Raw genomic sequence first — 22,529 nt, forward strand, 5'->3', positions numbered from 1 at the left:
ACACACACAAACGAAGCTGGGTGAGAACATTATTTAAACGGGCAAAAACATACTGCAGCAACATGGAACTACGCCAAGAGGAAGAATACTTCTTCCAGGTTTTCAAGGATAATGGATATCCAAAACACTGGGTCAGAAGATGCCTACACAAACAACATCAGGAAGAGACTACACGCCCCAACACACTCGTCACACTATTCTATATCAGAAACACATCAGAACTCACAGCAAGGTTGGAGGTGTCGTTGACAGTGTAGAGGGCTGTTGTAGGCTGTAGCGGGACATTGACAGGATGCAGAGATGGGCTGAGAGGTGGCAGATGGAGTTCAACCTGGATAAATGCGAGGTGATGCATTTTGGAAGGTCGAATTTGAAAGCTGAGTACAGGATTAAGGATAGGATTCTTGGCAGTGTGGAGGAACAGAGGGATTTTTGGTGTGCAGATACATAGATCCCTTAAAATGGCCACCCAAGTGGACAGGGTTGTTAAGAAAGCATATGGTGTTTTGGCTTTCATTAACAGGGGGATTGAGTTTAAGAGTCATGAGAACTTGTTGCAGCTCTATAAAACTTTGGTTAGACCGCACTTGGAATATTGCGTCCAGTTCTGGTCACCCTATTATAGGAAAGATGTGGATGCTTTGGAGAGGGTTCAGAGTAGGTTTACCAGGATGCTGCCTGGACTGGAGGGCTTATGTTATGAAGAGAGGTTGACTGAGCTCGGACTCTTTTCATTGGAGAAAAGGAGGAGGAGAGGGGTCCTAATTGAGGTATACAAGATAATGAGAGGCATAGATAGAGTTGATAGCCAGAGACGATTTCCCAGGGCAGAAAAGGCTAACACGAGGGGTCATAGTTTTAAGCTGGTTGGAGGAAAGTATAGAGGGGATGTCAGAGGCAGGTTCTTTATACAGAGAGTTGTGAGAGCATGGAATGCGTTGCCAGCAGCAGTCGTGGATGCAAGGTCATTGGGGGCATTTAAGAGACTGCTGGACATGCATATGGTCACAGAAATTTGAGGGTGCATACTTGAGGATCAATGGTCGGCTCAACATGTGGGCTGAAGGGCCTGTTCTGTGCTGTACTGTTCTATGTTCTATGTTCTAAGACTCCTACGACCGCTGGGCATCAGAGTGGAACTCAAGGCCACGTCAACCCGATGACAACTGCTCACCTGAACTAAAGGCCCACTCCCACCATGGACAGGACCAATGTCATCTACCTGATCCCCTGTAGAGACTGTGAGAAACACTACCTCGGACAAACAGGAAGGAAACTAACAAGAGTACGTGAATCCAACTGGCTACAAAAAGACATGACCAACTCTCACGCATCTCAATCTACATGGACAAGGAGAACCATGACTTCGACTGGGACAACACCAAGATCCCGGAACAGGCTAGGCAGAGACAGGCACGAGAATTCCTGGAAGCATAACATTCCACGAAGCATGCTATTAATAAACACATTGAACTCGACCCCATTTATATTCCAGTATGGAGGAAACCCGGAAGTGAGGCAATCCATCTCAACAGACCCCAGAGTTTAAAATCCAGGTGGGAAAACACACCGACGCTTCATCGGAGGCTGCACTGAGGAAGCAGGGTAATGCAGGGCAATGAAATGTCTGCCAAACAAACCAGCTCAGCGAGACAAGCAACCTCAACAGCCTCAACTTACTCACTTCTGCTCAGAGGCCAAATGGGATTTCAAATCATTTTTAAATCCTGCAGGAGCATCCTGATGTACTACAGGATAAGATTGCACAATGGGTCATCATTACAAGGATTTTCTATATCCCTCTTCTTGAATCATAACTTGGAATCATCTGGCAGGTCCAAAGGAACAGAGAAGTAGTAAAGATTATATAGCTGATGTGACAAATACATTTTAGTTGTCATGCAATGTAGGTTCTTGTTATGGAATGATTGAAGTTCAATTCCTGTTATGGGAGCAGTGAATAAGGGATGGCAATGTGATGAAACTGAAAAGTTGACTACATATTGTCAGCTTGAATGAGAATATTTGTTTCTTTTAAAATGTATTGTGCCAGAATTCAGTGAGAGAATCTAGAATATTAAGGATATGAACTGATCTGGCCATGGGACCTCCCGTGTGGTCTTATCCCTCTTCGATGGACATACTTCTCCAAAAAGAAACAAACAATTCATTAGAGATAATCAATCTGCCACATAAATTAGCTCGGTACCTATACAATGTACATTGGCATGAACACAAATTACACTGTTATAATAGATGGCTGATTTGGTCTGCAAAAAACAAGGGGATGATGCAATAAAGTCTTCTCGCCGACTAATAACTAGCCAAGTGATGCGTCCAAACAAGTTGCATAACATATTCTGCACAATAAAAGATATATCAGGGTTGCCGACCTTAACATATCTGATGAGGTTACTAAATCTCTTGCAGCACCCCAGGTAGGTACTGTAGCATATGCTGCTGGCACTTGTATACCTGACTGCTTCTTGTTCATCGTGTAAACAAAAGAATGTTTCATCTTTTCCAAGCTTGGTCTAATAGGATTTCCATTCCTGCATCCCTCAACATGATTTTTCTGCCATTCTCATGTCTACTTATTTACATTTCTTCAAAGCTCAACAGACTTGTTGTTTCTGTTGAGGTTGAAAAATTAAATGTTACTGTAAGTTTCTTGCAGACCCTGTTGTGTGGTTTATGGCTCGTCAGGAGATGTTTCCTATCTGAGACATCACTAACATGTGCAAAAAAAAGCTTTAAATTGAGGGGTGAAAGATATAGGACAGATGTCAGAGGTAGTTTCTTCAGTCAGAGAGTAGTAAGGGAATGGAACGCTTTGCCTGCAACGATAGTAGATTCGCCAACTTTAGGTACATTTAAGTCGTCATTGGATAAGCATATGGACGTACATGGAATAGTGTAGATTAGATGGGCTTGAGATCGGTATGACAGGTTGGCACAACATCGAGGGCCGAAGGGCCTGTACTGTGCTGTAATGTTCTATGTTCTAATTCACCTACAACATGCAAATATTGCTAAACCTAGAATCCCAACTGTTTCATTGTTCAAAGACTCAATTAGAAGCTTGTTCTTTCACACATACTGCCACAAAGCCTTCAAGTTAAAATTATCTTGCTGAAGTGAAATAATTAAAACCTGGTTGCAAAACTCTAACATTTGATTATTGAAATCACAATGCTGCATTGGAAAGCAAAGATATAATTTCTGAGTGTTTGGAACAAAGTTTCACCACACGGAGTAGTGTTGGTTTGTTGAGAAAGCCATCTGAATTAGCTGGAGGCACAAAGAAGGGCATTCCATTCAGTTGCAATATCTCAGACTGGAGAACATTTAAAAAAGCCCAAAATCATACCCTCCTCATTAACGATTAAAGCTGATTGTTTGAGGATCCAGCGTTTTTTTTTAAGGATTCGATTCCCTACAGTGTGGAAACAGGCCCTTTGGCCCAACAAATCCACACCACCCCTTGGAGCATCCCACCCAGACCCATCCCCCTATAAACCACACACCCCTGAACACTATGGGCAATTTAGCATGGCCTGCACATCTTTGGACTGTGGGAGGAGTCCAGAGCACCGAGAGGAAAACTACGCAGACACAGGGAGAATGTGCAAACTCCACACAGACAGTTACCCGAGTCTGGAATTGAACCTAGGTCCCTGGTGCTGTGAGGCTGCAGTGCTAAACACTGAGCCAGTGCGCCACCCCAGTTGAGTTGATCAAGAGTTATTCTGCTAACTGAAACTATCACTAAAAGCTTTGTGACTTATACTGTGTATGCTATTGAAACATTTCCTTCACCTTAGCGCTGCTGAGCAGATTTATTCTCAAATTATTTAGCCTTTAAGACAAATCTGAAAGAACAATCAAAAGAAATAAAAGCCGAAAGAACTGAAGATACTGTAAATCAGGAACAAAAACAGAAGTTTCTGGAGAATCTCAGCAGGTCTCAGGAAGGGTCACTGAATCAAAAGAAATAATCTTACCCAGTAATTAGTACAATTACAACAACTCAGATTTAGATAGTGCTGTCAATTTAGTAAAGCATTGTCAAACAAAATTTGATTCGAAGATATATAGGGGTCTACTGGGACAGGTGATCAAAAACTTGGTGAAAGAGGTTGATCTTAAAGAATGCTTTAATGTTTTAAAGCAATGAAAAATAGTAGATACAGACGATTCTGGAGATAAGGCGATTCTAAGGTGTGGGCAGCTGATGATAATTGGAACCAGTGGTGCAACAATTGAAGTTGTGGATTCTGCAAAAATAGGTAGAATTTGAGGAACCCAGGCATTCTGGTGATTATAAACCTGCCAGAAATTCCAAACAAAGGGAGTAACAAAGCCATGGAGGGATTTGCAAACAAGAATGAGAATTATACATTGAGCTGTTGCCAGATCAGGAAATAATGAAGGTCAACAAACAGAGGCGTGATGGGAGAATGGGACATGGGCCAGGAATTAGTTCAAACTTATGGTGGTGGAAGGGGATGTACCTGTTTGAAATTTCTGCTCATTTCAGGGCTGGGACTGTATTTGGGAGGGTTTGGAGACAATGGGGCAGCATGCATTGGGCATTTAATTGTTTGGGAAGGTGCCAGTTGGAGGTGATGCTGCCTACCCTCCTTGTGCAATGAATAAGTTCAGAAAGAAAGACTTGTGGACAGCCTTCCCACCCTGCCACCAATCAAAGCCTTTAAGTAAGCAACTAATGTCCACTTAAAGGCCACGCCCAGCACTGCCGATGCTGTTCATCATGTGATGGGTGTGGTAGTCTCCACTTGGAGAAAGTGGAAGGCAAACACTCAGTGCCTGATCAAGGGATCCAGCACTAGGAAGAGGACGATCTGCTGAGAACCATCCCTCTCCTTTCCAGCAACCTTTGCGCCATGACGCTCATCCTGCCCTGACTTCCCTGTAGCTTGGGTCCCTCATTGATCCTGGGCTGTTGGGCAGGGTTGCCAATTGCTCTCTCAGAGGGACTGAAATGTCCGCAATGAAGAGCTATTAGCCTCTGGATGGCTGCTAACACGCAGGTGGGATTTCTATTCCTGGGGTTTTTAATCCTGAGGAAGGCCTGACCACTTGGAGACAGTAAGGACAGCAGATTAGATTAGATTAGATTACCTACAGTGTAGAAACAGGCCCTTTGGCCCAACAAATCCACACTGCCCCTTGAAGAATCCCACCCACGCACTCCTGAACACTACGGGCAATTTAGCATGGCCAATCCACCTAGCCTGATGCTGGAAGCTAGAGTCAATAAATGTGGAACTGGTAAAGCACAACTAGTCAGACAGGATCCGAAGAACAGGACAGTCAATGTTTCAGGCCGAAACCCTCTGTCAGGACTTCTGGGCCAAAACTCAGTGGAAAACGTTGTCTTTCCTGCTCCTTGGATGCTGTCTGACCAGCTGTGCTTTTCCAGCTCCACATCTATTGACTCAAGGCCTGACCTCTGGCCATTTGAGTGGCACTTAATGTGGGCCTTCCCCAAAAGACATCTCCCATCATTTGGATTAAAATCCACTCTGAATGTTAGGGAAGCAGTGGTGACAAATCAGAGACATTCAAATATCATTGGTTAAAGATGGATATTGTTTAACATACTTTTGGAACCTGCTAAATTTTCCACATTACGCCTCTTGGGTGGAGCATATAGAAGAGACATAGGAGAAAGGGAAAAAAATTTTTCCAAGAAGTTCTAAGGTTGAGAGGGTTGATCTGATTGAAGATTTCAAGATATTAACAGGAAAAAAAACAGGGCAGATAAGCTATTTCCACCAGTTGATGGTTGTAGAACTTGGGGGCATAGTCTGAGAATTAGGACCATACCATTCAGGAGATGTTAGCAAGCACTTTTACACAGAGTTTTAGATGTTTTAAACTCTCTTCTACAGACAGCAGTGTATGCTGGATCAGTTATTAATTTTAAGTCTGAGATAGATAATTTTTTGTTAAGCAAATCTATTAAGGGATACGGGCCAAAAGCAGTTATATGATTGAGCAATGATCTAATTGAATGGTGGAACAGGCTTGAGGGGCTGAATGGCCAACTGCTGCTCCTATGTTCATGTCTAGGGTAGGGAAGAACATCAAATTTCTTTTGGCGTGCTGGGCAGGCTAAGAGAGAGACAGTAGTAGAAGAAGTAGCTTTCTTTAAAGAAAATCACTTGTGGGACATGAGTGTCACTGGCTAACAAACATTTATTGCATGTCTTAGCCTGCCTTTTTAAACTGCAGCAGTCTACATGTTGTAGTCTGATCCACAATGCCCTTATGACGGGAATTCCAGGATTTTGATCCAGCAACAGAGAGAGATTAGCATTATATTTCCAATTCAGGACGGTGAATGGTTTGGAGGGGAATTTGCAGATGGTGATGCACTCATGTAACTGCTGCCCTTGTTCTTTTATGTGGAAGTGGTCATGGGTTGGAAGATGCTAGCTAAGCAGCCTTGGAGAATTTCTGCAGTGCATCTTGTAGACAGTACGTACTACTGCTATGGAGCCCTGCTGTTAGGAGTGGATGATTATGGATGTGGTGCCAATCAAGTGGGGATTATTCCATCACACTGCTGCATAGTTAATTCAGCAGGTACGGTTTATTCAATGAGTTACTACAAATTTCCACTTAGTAGAATGAGGAAGACAGATTCAGAGGAAACATCACCTCTAAATTATTCACCTTAATCACACACCAATCTGATTTAGGCTTGTATCACTGCTACTTCACAAGAACAAAATCAAAATTGTGGAATTTCCTACTTAACTGTAATGATGGATTATCTGTACCACTGCGGACTGCAGTAACTTGAGAGTACACTCGCCATTACCTTCTGAAGGGCTTCTTTGGATGAGAAATAAATTTTGGTCTTGCAAGTGATTTCCATATCCCAAATGGTTGCATTCTGTGAAATCATACCAATTTTCATAATCATATCAATTAAGCTGCTTTATTCAGCAGAATAAAGGACATTTGCTGTAACTTCAGTGTTGTTTAATCACCAGTTAAAGTTTTGTTGCTTGTAACCAACATGATGCGGAGGTGATGGTGTTGGAGACTGGGGTGGACAAGGTCAGAAGTCACATGACACCAGGTTATAGTCCAGTTGGTTTATTTCAAATCACAAGCTTTTGTCCGGTGAAGTGAAGCACACAGGCACAGAATTGATAGGCAGACAGATCAAAAGATTGCACAAATGGTGTGAGTGGAGAGTCGACAGGCTGGATGACAAGTTCCTACAGGTGATCAGAAGTGTCAACAGCTGAACAGAAGTGAAGGGATGACCTGTGATCCGATTAATTGAAGCAGGAGAGATTATTACAAAAAATTAAAAATAAGATGCTGCTGGAGACAAACCAAATGGCTGGAATAGCATGATAGGTATAAGACGTGTTAAGGGTCTAACAAGAAATCCAAAACTGTACAAATTAATTGGGTAGAGAGATCATAACTTCTTATCAAGGTGATGATTTCAAACCAGGACAGTAAAAGTAAGATTTTACAAATACAGAACAGTATGGTGGGGTTACATACAGTGTGACATGAACCCAACATCATGGTTGAGGCCATTGTCAGTTTCTGCTCAGTGATTCTGCATTGTTTCTTGGATGCTGTCTTGGAGGATGCTTACCTGAAGATTAGAGGCTGAATGTCCTTGACTGCTGAAGTATTTTCCGATTGGGAGGGAACATTCCTGTCTGATAATTGTTGCATGCTGTCCATCAATCCATTGTCGTAGCATCTGCTTAGTCTCGCTAATATACCATGCCTTGTGGCATCCTTGCCTAGGGTGTATGAGTAAGCAACATTGGCCGAGCCACATGAGTATCTGCCATGTACATGGTGGGTGGCATTCCCGCGTGTGATGGTAATGTCCATGTCAATGATCTGGCATGTCCTACAGAAGTTGCTGTGGCAGGGTTATGTGGTGCTGTGGTCAATGTTGTCCTGAAGGCTGGGTAGTTTGCTGCAAAGGCTGGTCTGCTTAAGTTTTGTCGGTTGTTTGAAGATGTGAAGTGAGAGTGCAGAGATGAACGTGGCGAGACGTTCATCATCTTCAATGCCATGATGAAGGCTGCAAAGAGCCTGGTTTAGTTTCTCTGCTCCAGGAAGCACCGGACAACAAAGGATGCTCTATTGGTTGTTTCCTGCGTTTGTCTTCTGAGGAGGTCGCTGCAGTTTTTCGCTGTGGCAAGTTGGAACTCGGGATCAATGAGCTGAGCATCATATTCTGTTTTTATGAGTACACTTTCAGCATCTTTAGGTGTCAGTCACTTTCCTCTTCATCTGAGCAGATCCTATAAATACACAGGGCTTGTCCATAGAGGAAGGCTTCGAGTGCATATCGCACACCTGAATGCTTTGTATATCTTCCATACTTACTATTTACAGAAATTGTATCTTAGCCTGTGTTATTGCCTACGCAGTAACAGAAAACACAGTATCTCAATCTTAAGCTTCTACATTTCTCAATGTGCGGATGTATTGACACCACAAGCTTTTCCTGCACTTTAATTAGTATGTGAGTGACATAGTAACTCGCCAAGGTGTTGTTTTCTATTCCACCTCCTCCTGAGGATCAGGAGCAGAGGAACACTTAGATACTTCTGAGCATTTTATTACAGATCTACAAATCAATAGATTTCAGGAACTTTATCCTGTGTAAGATAATAAAACGTGAGGCTGGATGAACACAGCAGGCCCAGCAGCATCTCAGGAGCACAAAAGTTGACGTTTTGGGCCTAGACCCTTCATCAGATGAAGGGTCTAGGCCCGAAACGTCAGCTTTTGTGCTCCTGAGATGCTGCTGGGCCTGCTGTGTTCATCCCGCCTCACATTTTATTATCTTGGATTCTCCAGCATCTGCAGTTCCCATTATCACTTTACCCTGTGTAGTTGCTTTCTCTGATATTTTAACATTGCCACAATGCATTATCCCAAACATCCCAAAATGTTCTTATTAAATAAATATTTTAACTGTAGCATATTGTGTCCAGTTAATTAAAGAAAGTCAATTGCAAACTTAGTGAATAGAAAGGAAACATTCTTTGATTTTTATTTCTTCTAGGCAGGGAAGTTTGATATTGTTCCAACAGTAATTAATATTGCTGCAGCCCTCACGTCTATCGGAGTTGTAAGTACTTACAAGTTTCTTTTCCATTTTATATATTGTATTAATGGATGTTTTGTGACTTTGCTCATGACAAATCATAATATACATTTTTAATTAGATTTTTAATTTAATTTAATTAGATTCCCTACAGTGTGGAAACAGTCCCTTCGGCCCAACAAATCCACACTGCCCCTCGAAGCATCCCACTCAGACACATCCCTCTATAACCCACACACCCCTGAACACTATGGGCAATTTAGCACGGCCAATCCACCTACCCTGCACATCTTTGGACTGTGGGAGGAAACCGGAGCACCCGGAGGAAACCCACACAGACACGGGGAGAATGTGCAAACTCCAGACAGACAGTCGCCCGAGGCTGGAATCAAACTTGGGTCCCTGGCGCTGTGAGGCTGCAGTGCTAACCACTGAGCCACCGTGCTGCCTTTGTGCATTATGCATTATGTGCAATGTGCATTATGTGAGCTGATACTTTTGCCAATGTATTACCCTATGTTGAGATGAAACTGTATTTAAATAATGCTGTAAAGCCTAACTGCGTTAAGTAAACAAAATTCTGAAGGCCAATTAGAATTCAATTCATAAGGGAGATTTGCAAACTGGTAAGTGCTGATACGTTTCGGGGTCCAGGGCAGAAATCATCTGCACTATGACTACCACACACTTTCTCTGACTTGTTTGTTCGAAGACCCAACTATGATGCTCACTTAGTTTAACTAATGTTCTGAAACTCACTGTGTAGCCTCATTTAGAAGAGGCAACAGGAGTAAGGTCTGAGTTAGAGTTGGAGACTTTGGATAGTTCCGACTTATTTAATTAAATAGTCACCCAGGAAATTTTAGACAGAGAAAACCAAGGCTAACCCTTGAATAAGAGCACCCTACCACTGCAGACCACCACCTTGAAGGTCAAGAACAGCAGATACATGGGAATATCACCACTTGCAAGTTCCCCTCCAAGCCACGGACCAACCTGAATTGAAACTACATTGCGGTTCCTTCCTAATAGCGCTGTGGGTGTACCCTGAGCCTCCAGAGCTCAGTACTACCTTCTCCAGGGAAAGTAGAGATAGGTAGTAAATGTTGGCCTAGCAACGATGTCCATCTCTTAAGAATGAATAAAAAGAAATGATGTTTTTTTCCCTGAACGTAGGGTTCATTCCTTTGTGACTGGATTTTGCTGACCTTCATGAACAAGAATGATGTCTACAGTGCAAGGAAGTTTGAAGAGGTGAAAATTGAACTAATCAAACTCAGAGACATTTTCTGATGGAATTCACAGATTGCTAGTAGCGTTCTCATTCTGGGACTTAGCAGAGGCTCTCTCCATAGCTGCTATGATCAGCTAGGAAGAAAGGTATCTCTAGATGGAACTGATTTCACACCATCTAGGAGTACAGCTCAGAACTGACAATTTTGGTAGCCTCACAATTTAGACTTTGATTCCAATGAGTTGACTCACAGTGAAACAACTTTTCAGCTGAAAAATTAAATTAAAGCCCTAGCAATCACCTCATGGACATAAAATGTTCCATGACATCTTAAAAAGATGAGGCCCTTCAGCTGTGTTGGTCAATATCTTTCCTGGAATCAATACCATTTAAAAATTGATTTGTTCAGTTATTCATTCCTTTGCTGTTGGTCAAAGCTTACTGTGCATAATTTTGCTGCTGAGGTTACACAGCAATAATGTTTGTACTTCAATGTTAAACAATTGGCTGTAAAGTATATTGAGGTGACGCGAAGACATGACATTTCAGAGTGTTACATCTTTCAGAGTTTTTAAATGTCCATCTGAACAAGTAGACGCAAAGAACAAAGAAAATTACAGCACAGGAACAGGCCTTTCTGCCCTCCAAGTCTGCATCAACATGCTTCCCATCACAACTGAAACCCCCTACCCTTCTGGGGACTGTATCCCTCTATTCCCATCCTATTCATGTATTTGTCAAGACGGCCTTTAAATGTCACTTTGTATCTGCTTCACTACCTCCCCTATCAGCAAGTTCCGGGCACCCACCACCCTCTGTATAAAAAAAAACTTGTCTCGTACATCACCTTAAACCTTGCCCTTGGTAACTGACTCTTCCACCCTGGGAAAAACCTTCTGACTGTCTACTCTGTTCATGCACTTCATAATCTTGTAGACCTCGATCAGGTCGCCCTTCAACCTCTGTTGTTCCAGTGAGAATAACACAAGTTTCTCCAACCTCTCCTCATAGCTAATGCCCTCCATATCAGGCAACATTCTGGTTAAATCTTTTCTGGACCTTTTCCAAAGGCACCACATCCTTCTGGTAGTGTGGTGACCAGAATTGCACACAATATTCCAAATATGGCCTAACCAAGGTTCCATAAAGCTGCAACATTACCTGCCAATTTTTAAACCCAGTGTCCTGGCCGATGGAGGCAAGCATACCATATGCCTTGTTGACTACCTTCTCCACCTGCATTGCCACTTTCAGTGACCTGTGTACCTGTATACCCAGATCCCTTTACTTCTCAGTACTCTGAAGGGTTCTGAAAGTTTCAGTTTAACCTTTTAGTTGGAGGACAACTTCTCCAACACTGCAGCATTCCCTGGGTACAAGCCTCATGCTAATCTTGACTAAATGGAGGTAGAATTCAGATCTTTTCTCACAATCCATTACACAATAAGGTGTACAGGGTGGTGATAAGTACCCATGCGGAAGTGAAAGAAGTGTCAGCTAGATTTCTGAGGAATGCAGAGAAGAGCAGAGTTGCTCTGAGGGGAAAGGAGTATCAAAATGTTATCTCCAGGTCATCCATGTCCTACAAGTAGTTGCATCACAATTAACCAAGACTGTCACTAGCTTTAAGGTGCATGGTATAGGCAAGTATTAGGGGAAAGGAAACAAATGGCCTGTAGATTGCAATAGTTAAAATATAATAAAAGGCTATTCTGTTATTACTTCGATTGAACAAAGAGAATCTTTCCTATTACAGACTCAATACGCACCCATTCAAATCACTGAGGAATAGTGCTGTACTATGTCTCCAAATCTCAAACATTCAAGTACACCCTATGGAAAGACAAGGTTGTGGGGAGGGGTCATTTAGTTTAGTTGGCTGGACAGCTGGTTTGCATTGCAGACTGATGGCAACAGCGTGGGTTCAATTCCTGCACTGGCCAAGGTTATCATGAAAGACTTGCCTTTTCAGTTCCTGTCCCTGCCAGAGGTGTGGTGATCCTCAGTTTAAACCACCGACAGTATTCTCTCACTAATGGGAAAGCATCCTATCATCTGAGACTATGGCAACTTTACCACATTTCCATCTCTGTACTGCCAGCAAAGGTTTCCATAGTTTACATTTCCATGGTTCCAGCTGCTTGGAAATTAGTGTTTCATTGCGTATTTGTTGATTTCTGTGTATGAAACTTCAATCCAATTGTTATCTTGGGTAAAATGCTAGCCAACAAATAATTCCTCATACTCTACAGGAGTTATAACAATTTTATGAATATTAATTTTATGTTTGTATCTGTTAGCCTAATTCAGCCTCATGCTCCAATCATCTATGCCATTTTTCATTTTAAACATGTTCTTCCTCCAACAAAAATAAGTCTATGCCTGTGAATGTCTCCTTAAAATAAGCTCCTCCTTTTGTGGTCACTCTGCTTGAAACTCAGGACGCCATTTTGAAAATACGGTACTCCACTTGCATGCAAAGTTAAAACTATGTAACAACTTAATTTAAGTTATAGCAAAATGTATTCTGATGCATAGTACATACTACCAGGTCATCATCAACATCAGCGTCATACACCAGGCATTCACTTTCCACGAGTAGCCCACAATCATGTCTAGGCCCGTAAATGCACTAACTTGCACCATCTATATCAAAATCCGATAATATTCATTTAACTGATCCAGATCATCTGACCAGTATCATTAGCAGTTTTCTGACAGACACCTTCTGTCATGAAACAGGTTTGTCCTTTTTTCTTTAAACATAAATTTTCTTTATATGAGCACATAAAAACATTTTAAATTAGGAACAGGAGGCCACTCACCACCTCCACCAGAATCAATGGATAATCTGATTACTACTCATGCCCACCTATTCCCAATAACCTTTATTCCCTTGTTAATCAAGAATCTATTCAAACCATCTGTCTTAAAAATATTCAAATCATGTTATTGTTTATACCTTTTTAAGCAAAAGATTTCTAAAGTCTCATGATTCCCAGTGAGGAGGAAAGAATTCTCTGCTTCTCTATTTTAAATAGGCAACACCTTTTCTTTGAAACAGTGACCCCAAGTTCTAGGTTCTCCCACAGCCAAGAGTGATTGGGACTAAAAATGTTAAAACAACAAGCCTTAAGATCTTGTGCCTTAATGCACGGAAAATTCATAATAAAATGAATAAAATCATTGCTGGTTAAAGAGGGAATTAATGCAATTGAGAGGACAGATATTCAGCCAAGTGAAGCAGAATCTGAATGGTTTGAGATGAAGAACATCCACAAGCAGAAAATGATAGTAGGGTTATGTATAGATCCCCTGACTGTATGACTAATACTGGGAAAGGCAGCAAAAAGGAAATTAGAGATGCAAGTAATGAAGGCATCGCAGTAATTTTAGGTGACTTTAATCTGTGTACAGATTGGACAAAGCAAATCAGTAACAATACAGTAAGGAGGAATTCTTAGAACATATACAGGATAGCTTTATGAATCAATGCATTGAGGAACAAATGAGAGAAAAGGCTATCCTTGACTGAACAATATGGAATAATCGACAATCTAGTTGTGCATGAGCCGATGGGGAAGAATGACCACAATAGATAGAATGCTTCATTAAGATGGAGAATGGCGTAATTGTTTCTGAGACTACAGTCCTGTAAAACACTATGGTAGGAGACACAAGCTATGATAAATTGGGGTCTGTCCTTTAAAGGGATTATAGTAAATAGATAATTGAAAACATTTAAAGATCATATGGATGAACTGCACAAGTTATTAATTCAAGTCTGTCAAAACTAAAATGAGTAAAAAGTGGTCAGACCACAGCTAACAAGGAAATTAAAGATACACTTAACTCCAAGGAAGAGGTGTACAAATTGGCTAAAAGCAACAGACTTGATAAATGAGATAAGTTCAGGTTTAAGCAAAGGTAGACAATATATTGAGTAACAGAGGGAAATAGAGTATATAAGCTTGCAGGAAACATATAAACCAACAGTAAAAGCCTCTGCAGGTTTGTGAAGAGGAAAAGATTCGTGAAGCCAAATACAGTCAGAAATGGGAATTTACAATGAGGAAGAAAGAAGTGGCAGACCAATTAAATACAAAACTTAGTTCTGTGTTCACAAAGGAAGAAACAAATGATATCCCAAAAGTATGGGAGCAGCAAAAGACCTAATGGATAGGAGGAACTGAAAGAAATTAAATATTAATAGGGAAATAGTGTTGGGAAACTAACATGATTGAAGGACAAGTAAATCCTCAGGGCAGGATAAATTTCATCCCAGAGCACTTAAGGAAGTGGCCTTAGAAATAGCAGACGTATGAGTTGTCATCTGAAACGCTCTTGACTATGGAACAGTTCCTGTGGATTGGAAGGCAACTAATGGTAGCCCATTTTTTAAAAAATGAGGCAGAAAGGAAACTTCGAATTATAGACCGATTAGTTTGACATTGATAGTGGGGAAAATGCTACAGTCCATTATTATAAGATTTAATAGCAAAGCACTTGGAAGATAGTGCAAAGATCAGTCAGACTCAGCCTGAATTTACAAAAGGAAGGACAGGCTAGAGAATTCCGCTGGGAATTTTTTGAGGATGTAACTAGTCCGGTGGAAAAGGGGGAGCCAGTGGACACAATTTTCTTGAATTTTCCGAAGACTTTGAATAAGGTCCCATGCAAGAGATTGGCATGTAAAATTGAACTGCATGAGATTGGAGGTTGTGTGTTGAAATGGATTGAGAACTGTTTGGCTGACAGGAAACAAGTAGTAGAGATAAACAGGTCTTTTTCCAAAAGCCAGGCAGTAACTTATGATGTATACAGGGATCAACGTTTGAACCCCAGCTACTCAATATATTCATGATTTTGATGAGGAAGCTACATGTCGCATCTCCTTGTTTGCAGGTGACACAAAGCTGGGTGGGAGGGTGGGCTGTAAGGAGGTTGCAGAGATGCTTCAGTATAATTTGGACAAATTAAATGAGCGGAAAAATACATGGTAGATGCAGCATAATGTGGATAAAAGTGAAGTTATACACTTATGAAAAACAGGAGGCAGATTACCTGGAAAAGGCAGAGGTGAAACAAGACCTAGGTGTTCTTGTACACCAGTTGCTGAAAAGCAAGCATGCAGGTGCAGCAGGCAGTAAGAATGTTTACCAGGCTGATTGCTGGGATGGTGTGACTGATGTACAAGGTGGGATTGGATTGGTTAAGACTACATTCACTAGAGTTTAGAAGACCGAGGGGGAATCTCACAGAAACCAATTAAATTCCCACAGAATTAGACAGGGTAGATGCAGAAAGGATTTTTCAATGACCAGGGAGTCTGGAACTAAGGGTCAATCTCAGGATAAGGCATAGGACATTTAGGATGGAAATGAAGAATTTTTTCACCCAAAAAAGGTGGTGACCCTGTGGAATTCTCTGCCATAAGAAACCGTAATGGCCAAAACATTGGAAGATTTCCAAGAAAGGTGTAGATACAATTCTTAAGACTACAAGGATCAAAGGATATGGAGAGAAAGCAGGAATAAGGTACTGAGTTGGATGATCAACCATCATTATACTGAATGGAAAAGCAGGTTCAAAGGGCCAAAGGGCCTACTCCAATATTCAATTCCTAAGTAAACATCCTTTCCACATACAGCCTGTTAAGACCCCTCAGATTCTTATATGTTTTAATCAAGTTGCTTCTGACTCCTTAAACCACTCGTTACATTCTTGCCAACCAGAAAAATGACCCATTTATTGTTTATTCAGTTTCCTGTTAGCCAACCAATTTTCTGTCCGTGTCAATGCGCTACCCCCCACACCATGAGCTTTAATTTTCCATAATAATCTTGAATGTGCCACTTTATCAAATGCCTTCTGTAAATCTGCTTACAACACATCCACTAGTTCGTATTTAGCAGCAGCACATGTACTTTTAACGTCTTTATGTCTATTCAGTCTGGTCTTTAGGTAAATATTAATAAATGTCATATTTGAATGTTGTCAACTTTCAGAAGCTAGATTAAATCGGGCTATATTTAGTAGACTCAGGTGATATCCAATTCAGATTCTACTTTCCCCATTCATAATGTCATTTGAGTAGGACTTAATGATGCTATAGGAAAATCTGGTGCAAAGTCTACTCTCAAGTGGTCTCTAAGCATAGCTCCAAAGCACAATATAGGACAATAAGAAGTGAATAAATTATTGTAATATCCATATAGCTATCTCCATTTACAGTATTCAAAATGTGGGCAATTCCTTGAAATGTAATTTAAAGTTTGGACAATTTTGGAACAATTACAGAGATTTACAAATAAAAATCTCAGATTAAGATGAACTTTTCCTGATACAATATGCAGTGGTATTATTTGTATTTACCAATTAGGAAATGGTAACGAAGCATATACACAAAAACTCACAAAACCTCTTTTTTACTACATAGGTTATTAAAGAAAGAATTATACTGGCAGTCAATGAGCATGGAGCTTCAGAACAAGAACTGAAAGCAATGCAAGCAGAAAATTGCAAACATTGTTGAGTTCCATATTATGTCATCCATCTTGAAGTGGGATGCAGATAAGGTATTCAAAAAAGTTGAGTGGGTCTTGGGAATCAAATAAAGTAGACAACCTCCCTGAACTTTCTTGGTTTCATTTAAGGGGTGAAAATTGTTATAATGTTAGCACTATAAAACTTTTTAGGCAGGAGATAATGCTCACTTTCATTTTCATTTTATAACACATCTTAACTGCCCTTGAGATGGACAAATAACAAGTCAAACTAATGCAGCGCTGAACCAATTGTACGCTGACACTGCTATTAAGGTTCAATAATAAATATGATCACCACATTTTAACTCTTCAGTATTGAAGGGAAACTGCCATTTGAGCCAATTCCTTATTTTGTCAGCTGTGTAAGAGTCAGTAATTACACATTTTTTTTAAAAAGTAAGAAATAGAATTTTAAGACGTGTATAAACTGACGATGTGGCAGTTCCAATGGTCAGAATGCTGTACCTAAATAAGGGATATTTTGAATTCTTAGTCTATGATATGCAAAATTGATGGGCAAGGCAAAGGCAGCTGATACATTAAACTTGCTTTAAACCTCACAATGGTACAATCCACGGAAATAGTTATTTCCCACTTTCTCATCGCAGGCATGTAGGCACAGAGTAAACAAAGACCTTAGGGATGGGGTGGTGGGGGGGTCAATAAGTTACAAAAGCTTTCTGGAAAACTGCAGTCCAACCTTCTCAGATGATTAAAACTGATCTTGGTGGACCAAGGAAGGAACATTTGCTATCTATAGAGATACTTGGAATGTAATGTAATCCAAGTCTAGCTTTCCCATAACGGTGTTCAGACAGTCAGCATCAGCACACCAGTTGTCAATCTACCCTAGGCCTTACTACTCCTTAGGAAAAGAACAGCCCCTTAAAATCAGACTGTTCTAACCGTGGACTGTTCAAACTTATGCTCCTCTCCATTCTGCTAAACTGGAATATGCTCTTAACAGACATATTATCCAAACCTTTCCATTGTTTTATACATTTCTAAAATGTATACAAAACTAGCGTAACTGGTTTCTAGTATAACTATATCAAGATCCATAAACCTGTTTTGAGGGGCTGAAAATTGCATTCTTTCATTTATATTAAAAGGTTCCATTAATGTTACATTATAACTACTCTGTTAGCTTTAGCTGTAACTTCAGCTTTCACAGTAACTTCTGCTGTTAAGATGCCTGCCACTATTCAGTTCAAAGTTTTAAAGTAGCTGAGCGATAAACAGACAACAATGGCTGCTTTCTGAACACATTTATGGAATTTAACAGATAGCAAATAATGACAAGGAAACATATACAGTTTTTGATATGAGTGCAAACAAATAAAGCTAACTGATTTTGGTTATGAGTTCTCATATATTCTTAATAGTAATGAATTTGAGGGAAGTTTTAACTCTCGTTCCATTTACATTCTTCTAATGCCTGTATTTATATTAGAATGCATTGTGCATTGTTACCAGCAACATTTTAACAATTCCTTTTAGTTTATTTTCTTAAGGAAATTTACTCTTACCTTGAAGTTACCCTTTTATTCAGAATAATTTAAAAATTACTTTGTTATGTTTTTAAATAAAGAGTGGGGTTCACTGGGTAAATGTCAGTGAAGCACATGAAGGGCTGCACTATTAAAACCAGGACGAAACTGAATTCATTTTTCTGCATAGGGTTAAGTTTGTCAATTTCAGTTGAAGTGGCAATATGGGAGTTATAGTTGGCATCAGTATGCTGGGTTATAGAACATAGAACATTACAGCACAGTACAGGCCCTTCAGCCCTCGATGTTGTGCCGACCAGTCATACCGATCTGAAGCCCATCTAACCTACACTATTCCATGTACGTCCATATGCTTATCCAATGACGACTTAAATGTACCTAAAGTTGGCAAATCTACTACCGTTGCAGGCAAAGCGTTCCATTCCCTTACTACTCTCTGAGTAAAGAAAGTTACGGAGGGGAAGATCGGCAAGGCTTCTAATACACAACTACTATTGAATGATTCATTCTGAAAAATGATGAGATCTACATATCCAACTGTATTGGACTTATTTGTGATACATCTCAGGATGAAACAGCCCAACAGTCAGCTTATAAGCTTGGACAGGAAAGCCAAAGTACCAGAGAACCTGTAGACCAGCCTGTCATAGCTGTCAGGAGAAAGGAGAAGGGTCAATATGAAGGTCTTTTTAAGGAAAACTTATCACGATTGTAGAAAGCTAGGGAGTATTTCCTATCTGCGTCACTCCAATATCTTAGCTACTTGTGCATTGCTTACTTCCTCCTCTTTGCAACTTGACCCTCCTTCCTCTTGAGTAGGCTACTGATCAGTTTTCCATAGGTCGCTAACACAATCATGATAACATGTGTTAAAGTAGCCCTGTTGAGTCACTTCAGTTGTAATTTATCAGAGTCTCTATTCAAGTGAACATTAAGCAAATAAAGCTTACTGATTTTGGTTATGAGTTCTCATATATTCTTGACAATAATGAATTTGAAGAAAATTTTAACTCTCATTCCATTTATTTTCTTCTAATGCCTGTACGCATATTAGAATGCATTGTGCATTGCTACCAGCAACATTTTAACAACTCCTTTTAGTTTATTTTCTTAACAAAATTTTCTTTTACCTTGTTTGACATCTGTGCCAAGTGATTCTGATCACCTGAGGAAAGGGATCACACTGGGGTTGATAGTGAGCTCCTTTTGATAAATATTAATTAATACAAACAAGATGCACAACTTCACAGTTTGCAGATACCCCAAAATTTGAAATGAGGCAAACAGTGAAATGGATATTAGCAAACTTAAGGAGACACAAACTGATGAAATGAGTTTAGATAGAGCAGACGGAATTCAATGCAGAAAAATGTCAAATGATGCATTTTAAAGGTGCTACAGGATGGGCACCTTCGGGGTTCTTACATATAAAGTTTTGATGGTGCCAGGAAGAGCTGACAAAGCTGTTCAGATAAAAATCTTCATAGACTATTGATCAGGCTGCAGGATTGAGTCAATTCAGGCACCATAGTTTACAGATGATATCAAGACGATGATGCAAGGTACAGAGGAAATTTATCAGAGACTTGGAGACTATAGTTACGGGAAGAGATCACAGAATTGGTCATTTAACAGTGCAGAAGATGAATTGGAGGTTACAATAGGTGAAGAAAATAGACTAAATAAGGAGAAACTGTTTCAATTTCCAATTATGGGGAGGCAGGTAACCAAAGGGGTCATATTTAAGATAATTGAAAAAAAAACTGGGATAAGATTTATTTCACAGCATGTTATGATGACTTGGACTGCACAATTCTGAAAGAATGATGCAAGTAGATTTAAAATGAACTTTGAGTCAAAATTTTTGTAAGTCAAGTTTTCATACTGGATAAGGAAGAAATTAAGGGTCATGAGGAAAGAATACAGCATGTTGGGCTGAACTGTCTGCGTTTGTACTGTGAGATTCTCTAATATGCCATAAAAGGTGAATGCTTATTCTTGTATATTGTTTGTATAAGATGATTTGAGACACAAAAAAATAAAATTGCTCATGTTTTATCCTGAAAAGTAAAAAAAAAATCAAATCAATGTAATACTTGTGATGTTCCCCCCCCCGCCCCCAGTTATAAATAAGGATTACCAACTTTCATTTTTCACCACCATCTCCATTCTCCGTTGCATGTGTGTCACAGCAGCGACCTGGCCATCAATTAACAGAATCCCTTGAGAGAAGCACTCAGCTTCCAATACATTGATATGCACCTAAGGTCAACAACACCATTGTATCCATAATAATGCAATTACAGTTTGCCAGAATTTTAAAAGTGTTTCCAACTAGAACTGCTTTCAAAACATTCTAATTTTATAGGTTCTTTAATAAAAATGGCTTTCCTTGAAAATATCTATGTTTCCAGTACAGGGTCATTGTTGAAAGAAGAATTCTCACAACAGTATTGTGGCCTTGGAGATCCAAAACTGCATGTAGTCAATAAAATTATCTGTATTGTTCGGATTCTTAATAATCAATCAAGACATTCTACCTAATCTGTGAATTCGTGAGTAAATGCCAATTGGGTTTTATCAACTAAAAAATTGCATATTTCATCTTGTGCTTTCAATTGAACACAAAAGGACAAATATAATTCCTTTCACTTTCAAATTAAGCTGTGAACATTTGTACAAAACTATTTTCTTGCACGGCTCACAAATAATGTGCGACATTACATGTCTAGATTGGAAGGTGATTAGTAACTAACAGATTTGAAGTTAGCAGTTTAGGAAGTGATAGTTTCTCAAGTTAAATTACGATGACACTGTAAAGTCCTATGCATATTATTACTTCTAGCTGAACAAACACACTGATTAGCTCACTTAATTTGAGCCAATAAGGGACTGTCTGGTGCATTAATAATAGGTCATTGCTGAAAAATGACAATGTATTGAAGTTTTTCATCTTGCACTCATCAGGATAGTTTGTAACAGTACCAATTCAAGGGAAAACATGACGGAAGAGTGCTGATTGGTTTGGAAATAAATTTCTGCTTGGTAGAGGCATTGTCATGGAGAATGCACCCATTAAAATTGAATGACAGTTAAGTTCCATGAGCTAAATTTTAAACCAGGCACGTTGAATAATTTTACTAACGCATGACTGTCACCTATTTTGTTATGTTGAAACAGGAGCATTACGTGCATGCTTTTGCCTGCAAACTTCGAGAGAGTCAGGGGAGATGGCAGTGTAACGACCATCACTAAAGTGGTGGTGCTGGGGAAGCTGAAAAGTCTGAAGGTGGATAAATCACCCTGATCAGATGGGCAACACAGCAAAGTTCTGAAGGAGATAGCAGAGACATTAGTGGTGATCTTTCAGGAATCACTGGAGTTGGGGAGGGTGCCAGAGGACTGGAAAGTAGTTAATGTAACACTCCTATTTAAGAAGGGAGGGAAGAAGACAGGAAATTACAGGTGAGTTAGCCCGACCTCAGTCGTTGCTAAGATTTTAGAGTTTGTTATTAAGGATGAGGTTGAAGAGTACTGGGAAGTGCGTGGTAAATAGAGTGAAGTCAACATATTTGTCACGCATGGCATCCCCTTGACGAAACTCTTAGAATTCTTTGAAGAGGTAATGAGTACATTAGACAAAAGAGGCAATAGATGTGATCAACTTGGATCTTCAGAAGGCCTTTGACAAGGTGCCACATGGGAGGCTGCTACACAAAAATAGAGCCTATGGTGTTAGGCATTAGCATGGACAGAAGATTGGCCGCTGGTAGAAAACAGAGAATAGGGATAAAGGGGTCTTTTTAAGGTTGGCAGCCAATGACTAGTGGAGTTCTACTGGGTCAGTGTTGGGACCATAACTGTTCATGCCATACATTAATGATCAGAATAAAGGGCATTATTACTACAGTTGCAGAAGACTGAAAGCTAGATAGTAGTCTTGCAGTAGCAGGGAGCTTCAGAAGGACTTGGACATGCTGGGCGAGTGGACAAAGAAGTGGCAGATGGAACAAAATGTGAAGTTATACTTTTGGTAGGAAGAACTGGTGTAGAACATTTTCTAAATGGGGAAGACAAAATTGAAGTGAAAAGGAACTCGGGAG

At 40.1% G+C, this 22,529-nt stretch overlaps 1 protein-coding gene across 1 annotated transcript in view; it reads left to right on the forward strand.

Annotated features, from left to right (window-relative positions):
• Positions 1-17,944, forward strand: part of LOC125464142 (P2X purinoceptor 2) — a 74,408-nt gene extending 56,464 nt beyond the window's left edge. The window contains exons 10-12 of the mRNA XM_048556272.2: positions 9,092-9,157; positions 10,310-10,387; positions 16,807-17,944. Coding sequence (XP_048412229.1) covers positions 9,092-9,157; positions 10,310-10,387; positions 16,807-16,902 — 240 coding nt within the window. The 3' untranslated portion in view covers positions 16,903-17,944. The remainder of the gene's footprint in view (positions 1-9,091; positions 9,158-10,309; positions 10,388-16,806) is intronic.
• Positions 17,945-22,529: the final 4,585 nt, after the last annotated feature.

The sequence above is a fragment of the Stegostoma tigrinum genome, chromosome 26, assembly GCF_030684315.1.
Source record: "Stegostoma tigrinum isolate sSteTig4 chromosome 26, sSteTig4.hap1, whole genome shotgun sequence".
NCBI classification, from domain to species: domain Eukaryota; kingdom Metazoa; phylum Chordata; class Chondrichthyes; order Orectolobiformes; family Stegostomatidae; genus Stegostoma; species Stegostoma tigrinum.